Here is a 21,991-nt window from a genome sequence, read left to right as displayed (position 1 = left end):
GGCAGTGTTTAATTGCACGGCTTATACTGAAAAGAGGCACTGACAAGTGCAGTCACATTCTAATGACGTGCAGCATGACATGAACTAAATATTGTATTGTAGTTTTATTCGTTGATTAAAAAAAAAAAAAAAAAAAAAAACCTCACATGGGGGCACACTGACTTGTAAAGAAATAGATGCAAAAACTCTGATGCTTGTACATATATACTTGTAATATTTCCATGTTTGTCAGTGTACATTTACAACAGTCCTTTTTTTTAATTTATTTTTTTAACAGAATCACACTACTATACTAGAAACATTACTACCATGTTTGTATATGTTGCATTTTTATTATAATATAATAATAGTGTATGGTGATTAATATAAACCGAACCGGTCAATTTAACATTGCTTTATTTACACCAGTCGCTCCAGGATTTAGCGATTTTGTGAAAAATAAACAAAATAGTACGAAGCCACATGACAAGGACTGATTTCTTTCTAGCCCAGAATGTACATTCACGCAGTCTCTATTTGCGCTGCTATTTTTCAGCCCGTGTCACCGACACATCAGTAGCACTTCATCAGCAGCGACTGACAGGCCGCTTGTGAACTACAGTCGCTGTGAAATGGACGAATGAAAGTGAATGATTATTATAAGAGTTAATAAACTAAGCACATGTTGACCAATCAAAGTACAAACAACACAAAAGTTAAGTGTTTTGGTTTGAATGAAAGGATTACAACTTTTCTGTTTACCTTCAGTTTTTTGAGGAAACGTCACAAAAACCCAATGGAACATTACAGACTTGAAACATTAAAATCATGGATTCGGTTCTCGATCTGCATTCAGGTGCGCGTGTGTGTGTGTGTGTGTTGTTTTACTCCACATTATTCTTATTATGCTATTAGAGACATCAAGATATAAATCAATGCTCAACCCTAATAGATTCGTTGTTGAGTTATTGATCAATATGATATTTTAGACCTTCCATTTAATATCACGACCAGCCTTCACTGTAATCTAGTGACTCTAATGGGTGTAGTGGCTCTCTCCTTCTCTCTCCCCTTTTCCTTGTGCCTTTCTGCAGCTGAGTCCACCCCCTCCTGAATGCTAAACTTAAGGAAGTGCCTCACAATGCATGAAATACTCCAAAGCACATCCTTCCTCCTCCAGATTCCATTCCTGCTATTGTCAGCATGTCAAGCATCTGTGTCATGATGCAGAAATAACAAACCACATAATGTGTGTACTTTCCTGTTACTATTGCTTGCTTACGTGCCACTTCAGACTGACTACTTTTCACCATACGGTTTGTAAAAACGTATCTAGTCTATTCAAAATCCACACCTCAGGCACTATATTTACAGATGAGAACACAATGATTCGGTGTTTTCGATAACAATATTGCAAAAGATTATCCCACCTTGTTTATCAGCAGCATTGTGTTCACATTGATCTCCCCCCCCCCCTCAAGGCCTCTTGAGGACTCCTGGTTTAATGTTATGCCCTTGAATAAATTTCTATTTCAGAAGGTCATTGTTTCACCACTTTGTTTGTAGCCTTTAGTACAATCGTGCATTGGTGTTGCTGTCATGATTTCCAAAGGTGGGAGTAGCGTGCTTTTCAACAACATTCTGAGCCACCACTAAAGCCATGCTAAGTACAGTTTTTGAAATGGATTGCTTTAGAACTACACCCAGAACTCAGCATGCCGTGACAAATCACGGACACATAGCCGTATGAATTCACACACATTTATTAAATTCAGATACGTTTAGGATGACTTAGGATCTGTGACTATCTGAATAACAATAAATCCACGGCATTCGTTTTCTTGAGCAAAAAAAAGAAAGAAAAGAAAATGCTTATCACCCAGCCTGCTTTCATTGCAATTTGATCAATTTATGACTCTTTTATAACCTTTTGTTTTGTCGTATTGCATCCTGAGGGGAAATTGTGCTCCAGCACAAACAAAAAAATAAAAAGGAAAAATAGGCCATACCTGTGCCTGTTAGAACGCCTGTAAAACACATCAGTGGTGTAGAATACAAACACAGTCATAACCAGGTGTCCTGAATGTCTCCCAGACCCTGGAGCAGAACCAAATGACACTCCTTTTGCTGTTAGTTTCACTGTACTTTCTGAATCATGTATAACTGTTACTAAATAACGTGCTTTAAGATAAACTGAAAACATGAGATTGAGAAACATAACCTGACACTTTAAGGGATTAAATCAGAGCAATCAAATAAACACTGTAAACAGATAATTGTGTATGGTCAGTAATGGTGAATTGCCAGGTTTGTGGTATATTTGGTTGTCTGTTACATAGGAAACTACACAGCGTGTTATGAAATGGGGTAGGGCATTCCGTCTACTGGTTATGCATCCACATACCTTTCGAATTGTTTTTACTGTAGTCACAGAATCAAGTCATGGATAAATAGCCACATAAGCTAATGAAGAGTTAAACCAAAATTCTCTATTCTCTTTTTTTTTTGTTGCTCATGGTTGTCTCAGAGATGCTGGTTATCACGGATGCCTCGCTACATATGTTAGTATGCCCATCATATACCCTAATGCCAATTCCAAAAGCTCTTATCTTTTTTATTTTTTTAATCATATGAATCATTCATAGGAAGTGATACTCCTGTAATAACCTCCTGGGATTTTAACCCTTTAAGTGTGCTAATGAGGAAAGCTTGGAAAGCTTTCATGGCATGGTAGAGTCCTTGAGTTCGATTATCCTTTTAATAAAGAGCAATAGGATCTGTGGGGGGGGAGGGTGTGTGTGAGTGTGTGTGGGGGGGGGGGGGGTGGTTTGGCAGGCATTTAATTACAAACCAGATGTGTGTTACAGTGGAGATTTTATTGACCCTGCAAGTGTGTAATCATACATTCTTCATAGAGTATCGTGTTGGTTTTAATACATGACTTATAGATGAAATGTGATGGAAATCGGTTACCTCAGAACGGCTTGTAATACTGCAAAGACTTAGAAATATTGCGGACGCATGAGCAGACGGTTCATCTATACGACAGTTATAAGCCATTTTATATTTTGAGGCGTTTTGAAGGAATTCCTCAAGGTGAAAGTACACATGTAAGATCAGGCTATCTGTGTAGCCTCCCTTTATTGCCCACTGAGTGAGGGAAGATGGATGCTTGTTGACAGCTCCCCTGCTGGTGTTTCAGCCCTGCTGTGTCATGCTCTTGCACTAGCCACAACCGCACAGTTTATCTCTATTTACCTAGAATGCCTTGGGACCTGGGTGAATCAAGGGCTGAAAATGCAGCTACTTTAGTTGTCTCACCAATCACTGGCCAGGGAGAACTGAAGACATCTTACTGCTCCTGTGGTCATTATAAACTTCCCTCCTTCCCCCTCCATTACACACACACACACACACACACACACACACACACACGTGTAATTGTGTGATACAAAATTGTTTGTACTTGAGTCGCGGTGTCAGATTTAATATACAGGCCCCCTGGATGCTCCTTGGCTCAGTGTTTGCCAGGCTATCTTATGCTGTGATGATATCTGAAGAGAAGCTCTGTGTGTATATATGTCTCGAGATTTCCAGTCGTATAATACAGAGATGTTAGATTCAGTATCTCTCTCGCAGTGACGAGCTCAAATCCTCCGTGACAGCTTTCGTACGGATTTACAAAAGTCATTGCTGTGATTGACCATCGCTGTTGACCGGGACGTTTCCTAATGCATTTCTCCATAACTCTGCCAAGAACATTTACAGATTATACAGCAGAGGTCATCAACATGCAGACCGTGGTCCAGATATGGACCCAGCAAAGGATTTCGGCAGATCGAACGGAGCGCTTGAAATATACTGTACCAGAGTCAAGAAATCAGCGTATTAAAAAAAACAAAAAAAAAACGGTCTGTTGTTCAGCAACGTCATTTTAAACATGAATCATTGCAGCTTCTGCAGCAGATCCTCTATTAAGTCTTATCAAATCACACGTATTTATGTAACCTGAAGACAGCTCATCGAGAAATGGAAGACTTTTCACGGATTGTCATAGATTTACCCTCTCTGGTCTGATTAGTGAAGTGATAAGATGGCTTGTTGAAAGTCTTTGATGAAAACAGAATGTTTAAAGAGGACTAAGCAGTGAACTATACGTTCATCCTCTGCTTCGAGTTCAAAACAGATGCCTTCTCTGTTCAGGGTCAAAATTGGTAACGTGAAGAGCCAAAACATAGCCACTTCAAATTGATTGTAGTGATTCCCTCATGCCATTTTACGTAGATAGACTTTCACAAATTTTAGTGGAATACCCCTGCGCAGGATGAAATGAAGCTCATAAAGTATAGTCGAGTCTGAATCCGGACTGAGAGAACTGCACCACATAATTACATTGAACACGTTAGAGCAGATAAAGTTTTACTTGAGTATATACTCTTTAAAGTGCGAGTTTAAATGTCAGACAAATTGGTTATACTGTATAAAATCTACAAATAAAAAAAATTGTTGGCTGGCAACCTAAGGTTAACAGAAGTGAGAAGAGAACCGTGGTGGATGTTATGACCGATTTGCATATATTAAGACGTTTTCTATCATTTGAGCATTTGAAGAGTTTCCCGGCCTTTTAAAGCATCTCAGAGTGTTTATATGCTGTACAGACAAACATTCCTCATCTGATGATCTCTTCTGATGAAGAGGAAGTAAAAGCATGAGTGAGCTCTCAGTGGTGTCAGAGCTATAGGAGATAAAAGGAGATGTAAAGTGATCTGATCAAAGGTGGCAGAGTGGGACCAACAGGGCGAAGCATGTAGGAGTATGGGAGGCAAATTGTAGCATCAAGTCAGGATTTGCAGATGCGAGTTCTGAGACTGATGTGAAGGATCCGAACTTCAGTAATAAGAAAACATAGTTTTTAAAACCTTATATTATATAACCATAGTGGAATTCATTAGCAAAATAGCTTACCTCATATCAAACTTCTTATACAGTGTTCAGTGACTAACAGACTCCGTGTACCTTTTATAACTTTTCGCCTTCTGTTTTTGCAGACGAGTGCAAAAATGATCGAATGCAAATAAATAAAAACTATTTCCAGTGAAAACTTTTTGAACTCCTGGAGTTTTGTTTTATGTTTTGTTGCTGTTTCATCCATGTTATTACCTCGGACCAGATGACATGATGCAGAATAGCAGTTAAATAAGGAAACCTACATCTTTGATATTAACAGGTCACTCTTAGATCCTAATGAGAATGACAGTAGGAGCAGTGATGGGTCAGTGGTTAAGGGTCTGTTTTACTGATCAGAAGGTTGGAGGTTCAAGCTGCCACCACTGGCCCCTTGAGTAAGTCACTAAATCCTCTATGCTCCAGACGGCTCTGACCCCAACTTCCTAATGAGCTGGGATATGTGAAAAAAGAATTTCACTGCATTGTACTTGATCTGTGACAAACAAAGACTTTCTTTCCTTGATACGAAATGCGGCTTGATACATATCTGTGAAACAGCAAAGTTAATGTATTAATGTAAAATATACATTACATTATATTATCCTGCAAAGCATGAAGTATGAGTCTTCTGAACCTTACTTGGTGATTACGGGAAGTTTACGGAAGTTCTGTGGCATGCTATGGGTTTGGTCAGTTTACGAGCTTGCCATGAGGATGGGAACCGCCACTCTGTTGGATGTGACAGGAAAAAAAAAACATTTTAGATTTTTTATAGGCAGTAAGCATTGTCTCTCACTGTGCCCTTAACGTTTCCTGTAATTCAAAGCTTCAATACAATTTACACCAGTCCAGAGGGTAATACTAGTAAGGAAGGCGTGTTTATAGCGACAAGGCATTGTCTCCTTAATGTAGTTGATGTCATTTTTTTTTTTTGCACAGCTTGTAAAATTTGGCATTTGGGCGCAGAGTAAACATGGTTTGTGTTCCAGAAATAATGCAGTTAAATGGACCTTTCAAATAAGCATTGATCTATTCAGGCCTTCCAGGTCTGGACACTGACCACAGGTTAATATATATGGAGTTAAAGAAGACTGCTGCTACAGACATCTTTTAGAAGCACAAGCAGTGTTCTGAAACAGTTCGCTTATGTCTTGATCCTTTACTGACATTCACTACACAGTTTTCTCTCTCTCCTTTATGTCTGCTCTCCAATTCTTTAGGGGGATAGAGTCATTACTGTTTCATTCCTCCAACACTGTCATTTTTTCATCTTCCTTTATTGTCCTTGTTTATTTTTAATGTGCCTTTGGGCAGCCACGTCCCTGTGTGATGAAAGATGACTGCAAATACGAGACATGAAGTCGTCGTTCGGCACGTGGGAGAGAAGCTGCTTGTACTATCGAACTGGTTTCAGCAGCAGCTTGTGATTATGTACTGTATGCTGAAGGAAGGTAATTATGTCTCCCCAGGATGTAGATGTTTTGATCCAGTAAGGCTGACCTTTGTTCAGTCCCAATGTTGTTGTTGTTTAATGCATCTTCCTTATCGTAAGGGCTCAGCAGGAAGCAACATGAGCTTGTGCTCCTTATTGGGTTAGCCAGCTGCTCAAAATAGGAAGTGTTGCTTCATGGATAACTGCAGCCAGCGGACTAATAAACAGTATGTTCTCTATGCTCAGTATCAGCTCATGTCAACTTTACAGTCATTTATTGCACAATATCAAATTCTAGGCGAGTTCCTATTCTACATGCACACAAGATACAGAAACTGAGACACTAGTGCATGTGCTGATGATACAAATATATTATGATATGGTATCCCAATAATAGTCACAAATCACAGATAAATGTGTGATTACCTTCACCAGAAATGATCGAAGCGATGTTGCTTTTGAATTGACCCGTAATTAATCTCTTAAGGCTGTTTGATGTTGCCTTCCGAATGGGACAGTACGCATTTATCTTGTGAACACACATGCTGCTCAGAAACGCAGCCTATCTAGCCAGCCTCCTCCGAATGTAACACAGGGATAGTGAAGATCTTCACTGCCCCCCTGTATATGCTTATATAAATGTATCACATGCAGTGTATCATATTGCACAATATGTTTGGAATCATACGGAGGTACATTCCTCTTAGCGCACACGTTTCGACCTCTCCTGACGAGGTTCTGACGGTAATGATATGCCTGTCTTCTTGATTTTATGCTTGTTAAGCATGTAATAAAAGATCACAACACGAGCTGATGACCATGGCAAGTCTTATGAAAGTGTACCAAATTCGGGTGACAGCTAGATTTATTTTATCTTTGCTAGCAATAGCAACGGCAAATCATTCTATCTAAAAATCGCTGTGCTTTATACAGCTCCCCTTACTTTATATTCATGATACACAATCAACATTTGTAAAGTTAATTAACTAATGTAACTATACCCTTTTGTATCAGTCTCTGTAGTTACTGATTAATATGATTTAGCCTGAATAACTGAATACTAAGCCAGAAGGTAAATGGGTTAACAAGTAGGTTAAGACAAGTAGACTCTCAGCATGTTGGTGTCTTTCACTGTTTGGATGGGATCTTTACGTGCCACTTCTAATTTAAAATGCTACAGCTTTACTTGTGGTTGAGTCACATGCAAAAGAGACATGTCATTTAGCTCAGAAAAAGCTGTAGTTCTTTAAAATTTCTATATGCCAAAATTTCACCATATGAGGGATTTACCAAGCCACCCCATATACAGTACCTACACAAACTACATATTAATTCGAGAGAACACTGAGAATAGAAAAAAATGGAATAAATCAAGAATATTGCTATTGGAAGTGTGAGATCACCCAGAAACACAAAGCTGTCACATTTTTTCAAACTCAGAAAGTAAGCCCATCATCCTTGTCATGGCTTTGTCTGAACCACCGAGCTACAGGGTGAACCCTTTAGCAACGTATCCCTCAGGAATTCACAGACCAGGTTATAAAATCTTTTGCTCCCTCCTTACTTTCACGAGTCAAGTAACCTTTTTTATATTGCACATGGTGGCTGGGCAGTGGTGGCTCAGTGGGGCAGTGGTGAAGGCTGTGGCTTACTGATCAGAAGGTCAATGTTCAAGCACCAACACCACCAAGCTGCCACTGTTGGTCCCATGAGCAAGACCCTTAATCCGCTCAGTTCCAGTGGCACTGTATCATAGCTGACCTTGCACTGTGACCGCAAATTAAAAAGTAATACCCTGTAAACAAGGTAGGCCTATCGATATCTATTTATTTATTTAGATATATTTTTATATTATCGGCATGAAACGGAAAAAATTATTGCATTACCACCTTGGGTGTACATTATTTTGTAATAATTCAATGCCCCGTCATCAATTATTCCTTATATATTTGTAATAATTTAGATAGACTTGTAGTATACTTGAAATTACGTAATTGTTTATATGCGTTCTTAATCCAGGCACCTTAAATATTTTGGCATATTCCATTTAACAAGATACGATTTCTGCAGTCCAAAATTACGTCTTCGAGACAGGAACAGCACAATAGACAAAAACATACAGGGCACACAAGCACCTGTGATGGATGACTGAAGGTCATTTGCCACCTTTATTTGTTCTGTTTTTGTTGCTGTTGTTGTTGTTCTCTACCCAGAATATTCTCAGATCTGTGACTGAAACATAACAGAAATCGCCATGTTGGTAACTAGCTCCTCTTGCCTAACCTGCAGTACTGAGCATACACACATTAACATTTATCTCCTACTATACTGTATGTGCATTAGAGTACACAAGTACACATTTTAAACCGATGTAATTATATCCTACTTGTTTGTTTGTTTGTTTATTTATTTATTTGTTGATTGATTGACTGTTTGCATTGTATTCTTAGATATAAAATGTGAAATAAATTCATTTGAAATGTCACTTAAACATGACAGTAGGTGTCGACAGCCATCCACGATTGGCCGCCACCTAGTGATATTTACTTCTCATTTGCATAAAGTTGAGAAATTCTCTCTTTCCCCTGCTGGTTGGGAATTTCCTGTATCTATATAAACTTAATGGGAGTTTGAACAAAACAAAACAAAACAAAACAAAAAAAAACATTGTGAATGCTCCCTTAATTCCTTACCGATCTGTGCTTGGATTAGATTCTGCCCCCATTTTGGATAAAATCAATCCAATGTGTATAATTGTTCCAGAACAGCTCATCCAGTGCTCATAAATACCTACGGAGCTACATCAGGGGAAATCTAATAATATACAGTACACAGGACCCATAGTACTACATGCATATAGCTTTCTGATGTGCAGAGTCAAGCTTCCCATTAATATGTTTGCATCACTCATGCAGTGCTCCACATTATTGTGAATGAGTGAAAGCTGTGTTTAGAGACCATTTAAATTGAGAGACATGGCAGAAATGTCAGACCATTTTGCTCCCAGAGACATTGAGACCCACGCATTTCATTATCGAACTGATCAAGCTTTGAATAACTGCGAATCATCTGCATGGACAGCATCTCCATGTCAAGAACATCTGTACTCAAATATTCCTTCAAGACTCCAATGCATCCAAGTCCTGAAGCATCCAGTGGACTTATTTCTTTAACATAATGTATATTTAGCATGTAATTGTTGCAGTCCTAGATGAAAACTTTTAAGGACATGTTTAAAATCACTTGCATTGGCCCAGCTGAGGGCTTTTCCAATGCATTGGCATTGGAAAAGCCATCATAGCTTTAGGAGGTGATGAAGCGTTGTTGTCGTGAACGGCATGCTGGGATGCTAATGCATGTTTAATGACCTAGCACAGAGCCCTGAAGCCCTGCGAGCCCCATGGAGCTGTGGTGCTGATTGATGACATGAAGAGAATGATGCAGCAATCTCGGCTGTAGCTGCAACTCATCCTGCCATCACTATGACAGGAAAAGCTGCCATGATTCAGTAGATTGGTGTACATCCCAGTGCCAGCATGCTGTTGTCCTCAGATGAGCTGTTTAACCCTCATGCTGTGTTCACTACTTGGCAGTGGTTGTCCCAGTGACCCATGCCATCTCTGATTTTATAGCAATACAGTTCAGCTTCAGATGTGCATTTGCTACAATGGATAATAGTTAATGCAGCTGGGAAATATCATCAAAACATGAATGCACTTAAGTCACTTTAAAATTACACTTAAGTGAGCAAGAATGTTTCATTTGGTAAATTCGTTGGCTTTTCATTCCTTCAAAATGATATCCTTTTCTTGCATGGAGGCGCGAGCCAAGAAGTGAGGAAGGTAAGCAAGGAAAGGAAACTAGGAGAGCCACCCTATATGTACACTATGTATACTTGAACCAAGAAATGAACCAGAAATGAATGCAGGAAGTAGATGAATAGTCAGGAGACAACAACATCTGTTGACATGGAGGGATAGTGTTCATTGTGGCAATGACCGGGAACTTCTTAATGGAGGGAATCCATCCATCCATCCAGCCTCTACACCACTTATCCTTTTTCAGGGTCACGGGGAAACCTGGAGCCTATCTCAGGGAGCATGGGGCACAAGGCGGGGTACACCCTGGACAGGGTGCCAATCCATCACAGGTCACAATCACACACACACACTACAGACACTTTAGACACGCCAATCAGCCTACCATGCATGTGTTTGGACTGGGGGAGGAAACCGGAGTACCCGGAGGAAACCCCCGCAGCACGGGGAGAACATGCACACTCCACACACACAGGGCCACGGTGGGACTCGAACCCCCGACCCTGGAGGTGTGAGGTGACCAAGTGAAGTGGACCAGTCCCTTTTCCAGCAAACCACCTTCCTAACATGATTAGTTAATTTGTGCCACTTTACTGAACAATGCAATGTCTGTGTGGCCCCACTGGTACCTTCAGTTGTTTGGAAATTGCTCCAAAATAGGAACTGCACTTGTGGAGATTCACAGTATTTTTTTCTGAGGTGTTGGCTGAGCTGCTTGAAGTTGCTTAAATCGGTCTCTAAATGATTGCTTTAAAATTACCTCTGATACAGGTTCCTGAGTGGCACAACAGAAAATCATTTGCTTTTAAATAGCCTGGCAGGATATTTTGGATGTTTTAATAACTATGATACTTCATGTGTGAATTGGCAGCTTTAACGGTAAGAAAAATGCTGTGATATAGACTTGGACAGAACTTTACAAAGCAGTAAAACGCTGTGGTGTCCTCTCGCTGATGGGTCATTCCCGGGTTATCACAGGGAGTCTGAAACCTGAAACATTCCACACAGCCATGTAACATCCTCTTACACGTTCAGCAACAGGAAGCACATGTACGGGGGCACTTTATAACCCTGCAGCTTATCAGCTTATCTACAGGTCAACATTACAGATGCACAGCTTTTTATGGTGGCCCCTTGGGATGAATTAGAGTGTCTGTGTTGCCACCCCAATCTTTTTGCCATGATGTAATAAAACGATTATGCTAACACAACAGGGGTTTTCTGCTATCTTTAAAAAAAAAAAAAAAAAAAGTAATCTTAGATGTTTTTGAGTAAGATAAAGGGGTGTGGGGGAAATTCTCTACAATTGCTAACACATTAGCACTTTTTTTTTTTTTTTACTTATCTGGACTTGTTTATTTATTCTAGCCATTTGTATAATTAAATGGAACTCTACATTCTTCTAAAATGATGGAACCGTTTTCCCCAAGTGCCTGTGACATCGTTAATTTCGAATAGAGCTAATCTTTAACCCTGTTTTGACTCAAGAGGATGTTATTTGACATCACAGTATTTCTGCAATGTAATTGGATGGATAGGTCCCTGTAAACAAGTTAGTGATTAAAGGCAGTCAAGAAAATTGATCAGTCATCTGACATTACAATAAACAGGATGCTGTGAACCTCTTGCCACTGCGAAATATCAGCATTTACTTCACCGTAAAATGTGTGGTTTTGGTTTTTTTGAGATAGATGTGTTCATTTAGTGTGAAAGTACACACTCTTAAAATCCCTGTATTTACTACTAGTGGTAGTAATATTGTGAACTATCCAGGGAATATGAACATTACAAACTGGCTGACACCCAAATAATGCACCATATGATAAATAGAGAACATATTCCGACAGAACAATAGTTTATTTTAGCATTTATTTCAAAGCAGTGGAAGGATTAAGGTATTGTGTGTCTGTGTGTCTGTGTGTGTGTGTGTGTGTGTGTGTGTGTGTGTGTGTGTGTGTGTGTGTGTGTGTTTCCATTGGAACAACTCATTTCTGTGTCTCAGAGAATGAGCAGCTCTGAGGAGAATTGTCATCTCATAATTCCAAAGTGACATACATTGGAAACAAATAAAACAGAACTATTTTACATTTTACATTGGTCTTCATCATAAAACAAAACTGTTCAGAAGGTCACCAAGGCTTGGATAGGACCATAATGCAAACACATCTAATTGGATTCTGATTAAAAAAAGAAAGAAAGTGTTCTGATTTAAGATCTGCTCACGTACTGACAGCTTCAATAAAGTATCTACTTAAAGGAAGCCGTCAAGCCTTTTTTTTAATGATTAATCACAGCAGCCAGGATTGTAATTTCTGTCAATATTCAATGAATGAATAAATGAATGAATTAATTATACCAACCCTAACGCGCAACGTAATCAACAAATAATACAGCCAGGTTATTTTGTTTTATTTTAAGAAGAAATGATTTTGAAGGCTGAAGATAGGTGTGGAATTGATAGTAAGTCTTTCTAGATTTGCCTTGCAATAGCCATCATGAGGAGATGCAAGTATAATGTTCTGTTAGTGTTGCCATGGCGACTAAGGTGTGGACTCTGCATGTGTCAGCTTCCATAAAGTGATTTGTCAGCTAGCATAAAAGGACCTGAGACTACAATATTGTTAATGTTACAGAGCAGATTGAATGGTTGAAGCAGGGGTGAAAGAGGGTTAGAGAGTTGCTTTGTTCCTAGAGCCATCTTTTGTGTGATATGTGATGAGGTTCAGCTGAAAGGCCAGGAGGGACTGCAAGACACAGCAGCATCACTGAAAGAGTGCTGCCTTTTGACTTACCTTTGTAAAAGGACATTAATTATGGACTTCATGTTGAATTTCTTTTAGCTAATCTGCATAATGAACTGAACAACTTAATTCCTTGTAAAGTAGTGGGCTAGAATTAAAGCCATTAACCTTGAACTAGTGATATCAGTTTTTTAAATATCAGAATTTATTTAATATATCTTTATGTAGTACTGATGTACATGTTGTACTGTTTATATAATTTATAATTTATATAATTAATTTAGATGTGTATTAAGGGGCACGGTGGCTTAGTGGTTAGCATGTTTGCCTTGCACCTCTGGGATTGGGGGTTTGAATCCCGTCTCCGCCCTGTGTACACAGGTTTTAGCTTGCATGTTGTCCACGTACTCTGGGTACTCAGGTTTCCTCCCCCTAGGCTGATTGGCTTTTCCAAATTGTATGTGTGTGTGAGATTGTACCCTGCCACGGTCTGACACCCCATCCAGGGTGTCCCTTGCCTTGTGCCCCAATAGAGATAGGCTCTAGGCTTCCCTTGACCTTGTATATGATAAGCAGTGCAGAAAATGGATGGATGGATTTACATCTATATTCATTTACAAGTTATATTGCATATCTTTATTTCATATTCATTCATTTATCTTCTGTAAGTGCTTTATCCTGGTCAGGGTGGCAATGGATTTAAATCCTGGGAACACTGGGCATCAGGTGGGAATGCACGATGGATGGGATGACAGTCCATTGCAGGGCACCCTGCACACACATATTCACACCTAGGGGCCATTTAGAGTAACCTATTCACCTAAGTTTTGTTTTTCTTTTTCAGTGGTTGATCCTTGGCCTACAGCAAACAGTATTTGTTTCCTGTTGGTCCTTTATAAAGTCTGCAGGCATTAATTCACCTCTAAGCATTTTGCTGTGTACATACTCACCCCATGCTGTTCATGTGTCCACCCCATTTACTGTAGCTGATGTGTCTGCCCTATTCTAGTAGGTGGAGATGACTCACAAACCTCCTCATTTCCCACCCACACAATCACCATTCAGTCATGCATCACAAAACCAACATTATTGGTGAGTCACTGAAGAGCTTTTCTGCAGTTGATTTGTGATGACCCTCAACTTTCTTCAGTCTGACTAATAATGTCACACACACACACTGCACTTTCTCTGAGTGTAGTTCTGTGTGTAGTTCAGCCATTGATTCTGCCAAACAGTAATTGAGTAGTGTGTATTGTTGGCTGAATGGGGGAGTATGCAGCATGATAGCTGTTCAGGGCGATTACACTGGAAAAGAATGTGAATGTGACTGACAGGGGTTCTCCTCTTTAAAACTAGCACAGCTTGCTTGGAAGACTTGTGCATATGACGTAGCCAGTGGTGGAAGTGTATAGAAAAACAGGGTGAAATGATGCATTCAAACTCAAAGATGAGCCTAATAGTTTTGTTTTGTTTTTTTATTATTATTATTCCTGAACTTTTCAATGACAGAACACATTAGGCTCAAGTTGACACTATTCATATGCCTGCTGATTTTTGAGTTACTGAAGTTTGAGATAAACCCTTTCAATTCAAGTGATCAGTCAAACAGGCTAATAACTCTAAGAACACAATAATAAATATAATACATTTGATCATCATGAATTGTGATTTCCTGTAATAAAATCACAGACCCCCTGGCTGTTTCATGGGTCCCTGGGAGTATCTGGGGTCCTCACACCTCCAGGGTTGGGGGTTCCAACCCCACCTCTTCCCTTTATGTGCGAAGTTTGCAGGTTCTCTCCATGCTTTTTTTTTTTTTTCCATCCAGGTTCTCCGGTTTCCTCCCCCAGTCTAAAGGCCTGTGTTGTAGGCTGATTGACATCTCTAAATTGTCCACAGTGTGTGAATGGTTGTGAGTGTGTGTGAGTGATTGTGCCCTATGATGGATAGGCACCACGTCCAGGGTGTCCCCCGGCTTGTGCCCTCGAGTCCCCTGGGATAGGCTGCAGGCTCCGTGCCACCCTGTGTAGTATAAGCAGCACAGAAAATGAATGGATGGATGGAATTATGATTTTCTGTAAGAAAATCACAGACTCCCTGGCACTGTTTCACTGGGGGAGGAAACCGGAGTACCCGGAGGAAATCCCCAGTCTCTCTCTGTGCTTTGGGGATTTCCTCCGGGTACTCCAGTTTCCTCCCCCAGCCTAAAGACATGCGTTATAGGCTGATTGGCATTTCCAAATTGAAATCCTAAGAAATCTTATAATCACCATTCTGTTAGTTGAGCATCATAATAGCCTTTATTATAAAACAATAAGAAGGCATGTAATACTGTATTTCATATTCAACTTAGTTAATTAATATAAACTGTTACACAAAGGCATTTTTTCAGTCTAAATCAGTTGTTCATATATTTGTGTAGGAGTGGCTGAAGCAGACTTGTGGTTATGTCTCCTCCACCCAGAGGGACATAAATCCTATTTCACATCTGCCAGCCACTCCATATTTCTTATAAAGTGGGTCCAGTTGGAGAGTGAATCTGAGTAGCCCAAGGACACAATGGCATGACAGTTTTGACACTTTGATTATCAAGTTTTCACACACACACACACACACACACACACACACACACACACACTCTCTCTCTCTGGAGATGGAAGCAAAATGTTTGTGCTTGCTGTTATATAATAATGTGTCTGGTTGCCTAGAAGATGAAAACGTATTCTGAGATAAACAACATACTTTGTGTGAGCTTTTTTATTTAAAAAACTTAACATGTATTTCGTGACATTATACTTTCCTTCAGCGTCATTTGAAATGTCTGGGTCATTATTGTAGCAGTCAGAGAAGATTGTAAACACAAGCTGTCTGTCACCAGCGTTTGTCTTGATGAGTGTGATCACGTGTAAATTGCAATATTTGTTGGTAACACTGACTGATAACCCCATTTCCAATCTGGCTTAACGTCATATGAATTGTGGTTGATGATTTTGTGTGTGTGTGTGTGTGTGTGTGTGTGTGTGTGTGTGTGTGTGTGTGTCCTTGACCACAGAGAACCATGAGCACTGTAGAGGAAGAACCGGATCACATGATACCATGAAGAGAAGCCTGCAGGTCCGGCTTAACCAGCTGCTGAGTATGTCTCCCATTCATAACTCTGCTCTGCATAAGCCACGTACATTCAATTGTATGTTGCATATTACATTGTTGAAAATTATGATGTATGCATTTGAACAAAATTTTCAATAACAATAGGGAAAGCGTAATTAAACGCACGTAACTAATAAGAGAAAGAAAGAAATAGATTTACCCAGATTAGACAAGAAGTGCTTGACCTTACATGTCCTGTCATTCAACAGTTCCTCTGACTTTTATTATAATTTCTACAATTACACTGCATTTGTTTTGCTTTGTTGCACTCTAGAGTCTGCATTGCTTTCGGTATTTTAACAGCACCGGCTGGCTGCACTGCAACAACATGAGCCTGGCACACATCCAAAAAGAAAAGTGTAAAATGTATCAGGAACACGAGGTCAAGCGATGATGTGTCTCTTGGAAGTAAATTCGCTTTTAGGACATATCCTGTCACTGGCCTTATCTCTGTTATGAGAATGTACCTGCAAGGACGGGCCTAAGAGCTGGCGATTAAAAGAGACTTGGGCAGAGGATTAAAATGAAAGATTTGGTATATTTTCTCAGGTGCAGAATGCAGAGTGTTTGGATGTGGTTCACCACCTAGAGAGTTCAAGCATACTTTTTATTCATGTATGCATGACATTTTCCATCTGATATCTGCTTTTAAAGCAGCTATTGAGAATCACCTGCAGTTCAGGGGTATTTTTGTTGCATAGTTTTGTTACAAATAAATAACCAATTCTACAAAAATAAAACACAAATGGACTGTAAATGCTTTCCAATGGGATCTACAAATAAAATAAAACAAAGTGCAAAAATGTTCTTTAAAAAATTGGCTGAAAAACGTGTTTGGAATAAACCAAGAGACCATTTTTATTTTTACTTTTGGCGCTCCCTTTGTGTTCTGCTAAACGCAGCGTCTCGTTCCCTTCTCGGGGCACAGGGTTACATGCGTAACCCCGACGTTTTTCTGCCATTTTTCTAAATCATGAACTGAAGGTGAGAGTGGGAAACTGAAGGAACATCAGACCACACATGACAGGATTGGTCTGAGGAATCATTTGAGCCAGTCACTTGGATTTGTCAGTTTACGCTGTCATACCTAAAATTTGCACAGAATTGAGAAAATCTCAGTTCAAATGGCACTGTTGTTTTGTCTTCCGCCTCTCTCGCTGAAATTCCACAGATAGAAAATTCATGTTGGCTTGATGCTTTGTCGCATAGGATTAGCCTTCACCCTCTCTTATGAGAAATCGGGATTAAAAAAAAAACTCAGCATCAGCAGTGCTTAAGCCTATATGCAGTTCAGACTTCTGAACAATTTCAGCATTACCTCTTAACCATACTGTATGTTTAACTCTACTCAATTTTATGGATATTTTGAATCTAGCTCGGTGCAGATGAACACCTTTAGATTTAACACAATAGCTATAAATTCAGCACAGTTGGTCTTCTTAGCCCGTCGCTTTAGTTAGACGTGTTTTTAGACTTGTTCGTACGTGAAATATTGTTTTTGTTTAAATCAGAAAATAGTTCTGTGCACTCCTTAGGTAAACAAATGTGTGGTTGAGGTTTGTTGTGTGGTTTGGTAGAAAGATGGATATCAGTGCTCTCTTTCCCAGATTTTCTGAGGCTTGTGTCTGTTCATCTGCTGACGCATCAGTAGTAACTTTACAGACTGTTTAAAGTAAATTAGTTCTCACCATCTGTGGTCTCTCCAGTGTTTCCCTGAAGTGCAGATTGCATTGTGAGATGCCTTTGCAAAAACGCTTCTCAAGGACATCAAGTAGCAATTGAAATTTAGAAGGTGTTCCTCTGTCAAATACCAACGGTCATAATGTGACGGCAGGACGAGGCTATACCATCACTGTAACACTCGTTATTCAGTGTATTGGTATCCCTAGAATGAGAAAAAAAATCAGGGTTTAGGAAAAAAGAGTTGCATATCAAAGGCTCAATAGCTTTTCAGTACACCTTCAGGATACCTTAATGGTGGTAAATGGGTCCATTTCTATAGCATTCAGTACTTTCTTTGCTGCACATGCACTGTGGCTTAAGCAGCATGTGCACAGATCGGCAACTTACACGACAACTTACACAGTTCAATAACCTCGCTCTTATGTGTGTGTTTTTCCTCTTTTAATTCGTGTGTTTGCTTTTGGCCAAAGTATCGTTTTGGTATTGAGAGCCATGATACTACACCTGGTATTGGTATCAATGTGAAAACATTCGTTTCATGATGGTCCTAGTTGGATAATACTGTTTACTTAGCTGTTGCAGTAGAACTGTCCCAACAGAGTGGTATACATTTCCTCCGGTGCATACCACTGTACTTCCTGTAAGACAAATAAACATCTGAACAGTCCTATGATGTTAATTATGCCAGATTAAGCGTCTCTGTAAACAAGACAGGGTTGTCTGTGTGTTTTTGCATTTCGGTAAACATGCCCATTAAAAGGCAATGGCGGAATTTTCAGAGCTTGAAAACACAAACAGGAAGACATTATCAGATGGGCGTATGGGCTTTCCACCTTATCTTTAAGCTCACATCTTTCCCACCCTGACCCTCCCTCAACACAGGAAGTGCTGCATCTGTCCCACAATCCTTTGAGTCAGTCTCTGAGTCTGGCCCTCCCAAAAAATGACCAGTAAAGATTTTGCATTGTAATGGTTTTACATTTATCGCCCAGAATAATCTCCTGTGGGATTTTTAGAGGCTGTCTTTTGTTTAGCATGTTAGCACAATAAATATTCAAGGGATTGGTTTGCTTCAAATGAAATAATGGTAGGAAACTAATAGGGTTGTTTTTCTAGTTTGAGATAAGGAATATTAACAAGGATGTAGCACTAGGATTTCTGGATTTCATGCTGAATTTTGCATAGTCTTTCTCCTCTTAAACATAGCAGGTTGTTAGAGTTAGTGTGACATGGAGTACAATGTACTGAAGGAGGCTACCTCCAACTGCTCAACTTCGTTCCGTTGGCATAATTAGGAGGCAGGACAGCAGGATCAAACAAGTGTGCACAAATGCTGAGAGTGAACTCCTTCCTGAAGTTCTTTTATTAGCTACTAATAAAACACATAGTATCTATTCGCTTTCCTGAGGGAATTTGAGCTAATTCAATGCTTCACTAAACTCTTAGACCCTAGAAATGCATACGTTGTGGACCCCTGAGTTAGATATCCTTAACTCCATACCCAAATATGAATACCTTATTCTTAATGAACAGATAAAGTGTTCTGAATGGAAGACAGGAAATACAGATATTTCAGTGAAGTACTGAAATATCAGTCTAAATACTGATTCATGCTGTCTTACACTATTTTGGGAATGTTTCATAAAATATGGGAGTGTTTTTTTTGTAGTCATCATGTGGCACAGCTCAGTCACTTTTGTCAGATTTTTTTCCCCCCATGTCATGCTGCTGAATATATTTTTCCTGGAGGGGGCCAATGCTTACACTTGATGTCTCTGGAATTGATCTTTAGGCACCCTGAGGGAGCAGCTAGAAATCTATACCTCGCCAAGCAATAAGTGGACTTCCTGGTTTGATTGATTTGGTCAGAGCTCCCAGGCAGTGTTGGCAGCCAAGGCCTTGTGCAAAAGGAATTAAATAAGTAAAGCTATTTCAGGCTCCAGTCTCCCTGGTTCTTAAATATAGTAGTAGGAAGCACTTTTCCACGCCCAAAACCCTAAGTGTTATAATTATAATACAAGTAAGAACACCCAAGAAGATTCAGGCAGTGATTAAGTTCTTCATCCCCAAATGAAAGACTCCAACTGTGATACTAAGATTGTATCTTCCTAGTGCTCTTACCTATTATAATTATAACATATGGTTTGGGCAGTGGGAAAGGGCCTACATACATACATACATACATACATACATACATACATACACACACACACACACACACACACACACATTATATATATTTTACATATTTATACTATATTATTATAGTACTATTCTATAGTATTGTTGAAATTGTACTCTTAATTACATTTCCAAGAAAAAAAACCTTACATTTGAATTTAGACCTTCAGTGAACTCATTGTATAAGAATAATTCGGCTGACCATTATTCACGATCCTCCTACCAAATTACAGAACAAGTACATTCCTTACTTTTTAGCAAAAAAAAACAATAAAACTCCATCTCACCAAAACCTTTTTTCCTCTTGTATTGTTACTGTTACAGGATTGCAATTAAGGGAGAACCATAGCAGCTCAGGGGTATCAGATCATAGAGTATTTCCTTTTCTTTCAACCTTTTTTCTTTTAATTAAAAAAAAATCCCAGGTGATGTCCTGTTTCCTGGTTCCTTAAACTTTTGGGTAAAAAAATAAAGAAGATGTCTCTGTGTGGTATTAATTGATACTGAAAATGACAATTTTATCATAATCTAAATTTATGGAGGGCATTTTGGCTGGGACTAAACTGAGTAATTCTGAATGGATGGACAGGAAAATGAAGAATGCAGACAAGCTGTGGGGAACATTTTGTATTTTTAATTGTGAAAGTGACTCGAACATTGAATGCTAAGTGGAAAATCACAATGCACTGGATGTTTATATTCACAGGATTTATTAAAGGCATAATGAACAAGACTTTATGAATGTCACAGGCTGCTTACATATTCCATATTTAGAATATTTACTGCATGGATTTCTCTTCTACTCTAAATCTTCTCCCAATAAGAAGCATGAATCAGGTTGTAATGTAATCACTGCACTGAGCTAATATATTGGAACATGCGATTTCCCAGTTTTTCATAATATCGATCCCAGTATGTATTTTATTATACTATCATCACCATTGTTCTAGCTATCCATTTTCACCCTCTGTCTCTGATAATGGATATTAATGTAAAAGGAGGGTTATTTTTCCTGTTCACACACTATCACACTCGGAAAATTTTCTCCCTCAGTGCGTAATCTCAGACACAGTGTGTTCGAGCCATTTACCACATTACACAATCAGTATGTAGGACTACTGCTGAGATCAATTACCGCACTGTAAATCTGATACACGTGCACTGTGGTGCAACATAACACAGTCTGTTTATTTAGGCTTTTGCATGAAACAGCATACTGATGCATGTTCCCAGTAAATGTGTTTTTGGAAGCTAGGAAGTATATCTATTTTTAAAAAAAGGAAAAAAAAGAAAAAGAAATTGGCCAGACCAATAATTTTGTTTTTGCTATACACTGAAGAGATTTGGGTTTGAGATCAAAAGATGACTGAGATGATAGATTAGAATTTCAGCTTTAATTTCTTTCATTTGATATTTATATCTACATGTGATAAAGAACTTATAATATGGCACATTTTTTTTAACCCATCCATTTTTTGAGTGATCAAAAGTATTGGAACATGTGACTGACAGGGTGTTTCTTGTTGCCCAGGTGTGCCCTGTTAAATTGATTGTTTAAACAATAGCTCTGAAGGTCGACTCTTGGTTTGAGCCCTGGGTTTTGCCTGTGAAGTCTGAATTTGTTGTTAAAAAGAAAGCAAAAAGAAAACAAACCATCATTTTGAAGCAAGCCATTTTGAAGTTGAAAAAGAGGGAAAATAAATCATAGCCATGGTACAAACACTGGGCAAAGCCGATACAACAATTTAGAATGTCCTGGGGAAACAAAGAAAGAATCCATTGCTGTACTAACAACCAGACATGGAATAGGTCGGCCAAGAAAAACAGCAGTTGATGACAGAAACATTGTGTGTGACGAAAACCCCAAAAACAACAGTTAGTAACATCACCAAAAATCTCCACAGGTCAAGGGAGAGGGTATCACAATCCACCATTCAAAGAAGACTTTGAGAGAAGAAATATAGAGGCCATACCACAAGATGGACACCACCATCAGCAATAAGAATTGGAAAGCCAGATTGGAATTCAGTAAAATACAGAGATGAACCACAAAAGTTCTG

At 39.2% G+C, this 21,991-nt stretch overlaps 1 protein-coding gene across 1 annotated transcript in view; it reads left to right on the top strand.

The window, feature by feature from the left end:
• tmem108 (transmembrane protein 108) overlaps positions 1-21,991 on the top strand; it is a 56,303-nt gene that overhangs the window by 18,562 nt on the left and 15,750 nt on the right. The window contains exon 3 of the mRNA XM_017453121.3: positions 15,970-16,053. Coding sequence (XP_017308610.1) covers positions 16,014-16,053 — 40 coding nt within the window. The 5' untranslated portion in view covers positions 15,970-16,013. The remainder of the gene's footprint in view (positions 1-15,969; positions 16,054-21,991) is intronic.

Source organism: Ictalurus punctatus, chromosome 23, assembly GCF_001660625.3.
Source record: "Ictalurus punctatus breed USDA103 chromosome 23, Coco_2.0, whole genome shotgun sequence".
NCBI lineage: Eukaryota > Metazoa > Chordata > Actinopteri > Siluriformes > Ictaluridae > Ictalurus > Ictalurus punctatus.
The sequence above is the reverse complement of the archived record's forward strand: the minus strand, read 5'-3'. Positions and strand labels throughout refer to the sequence as shown.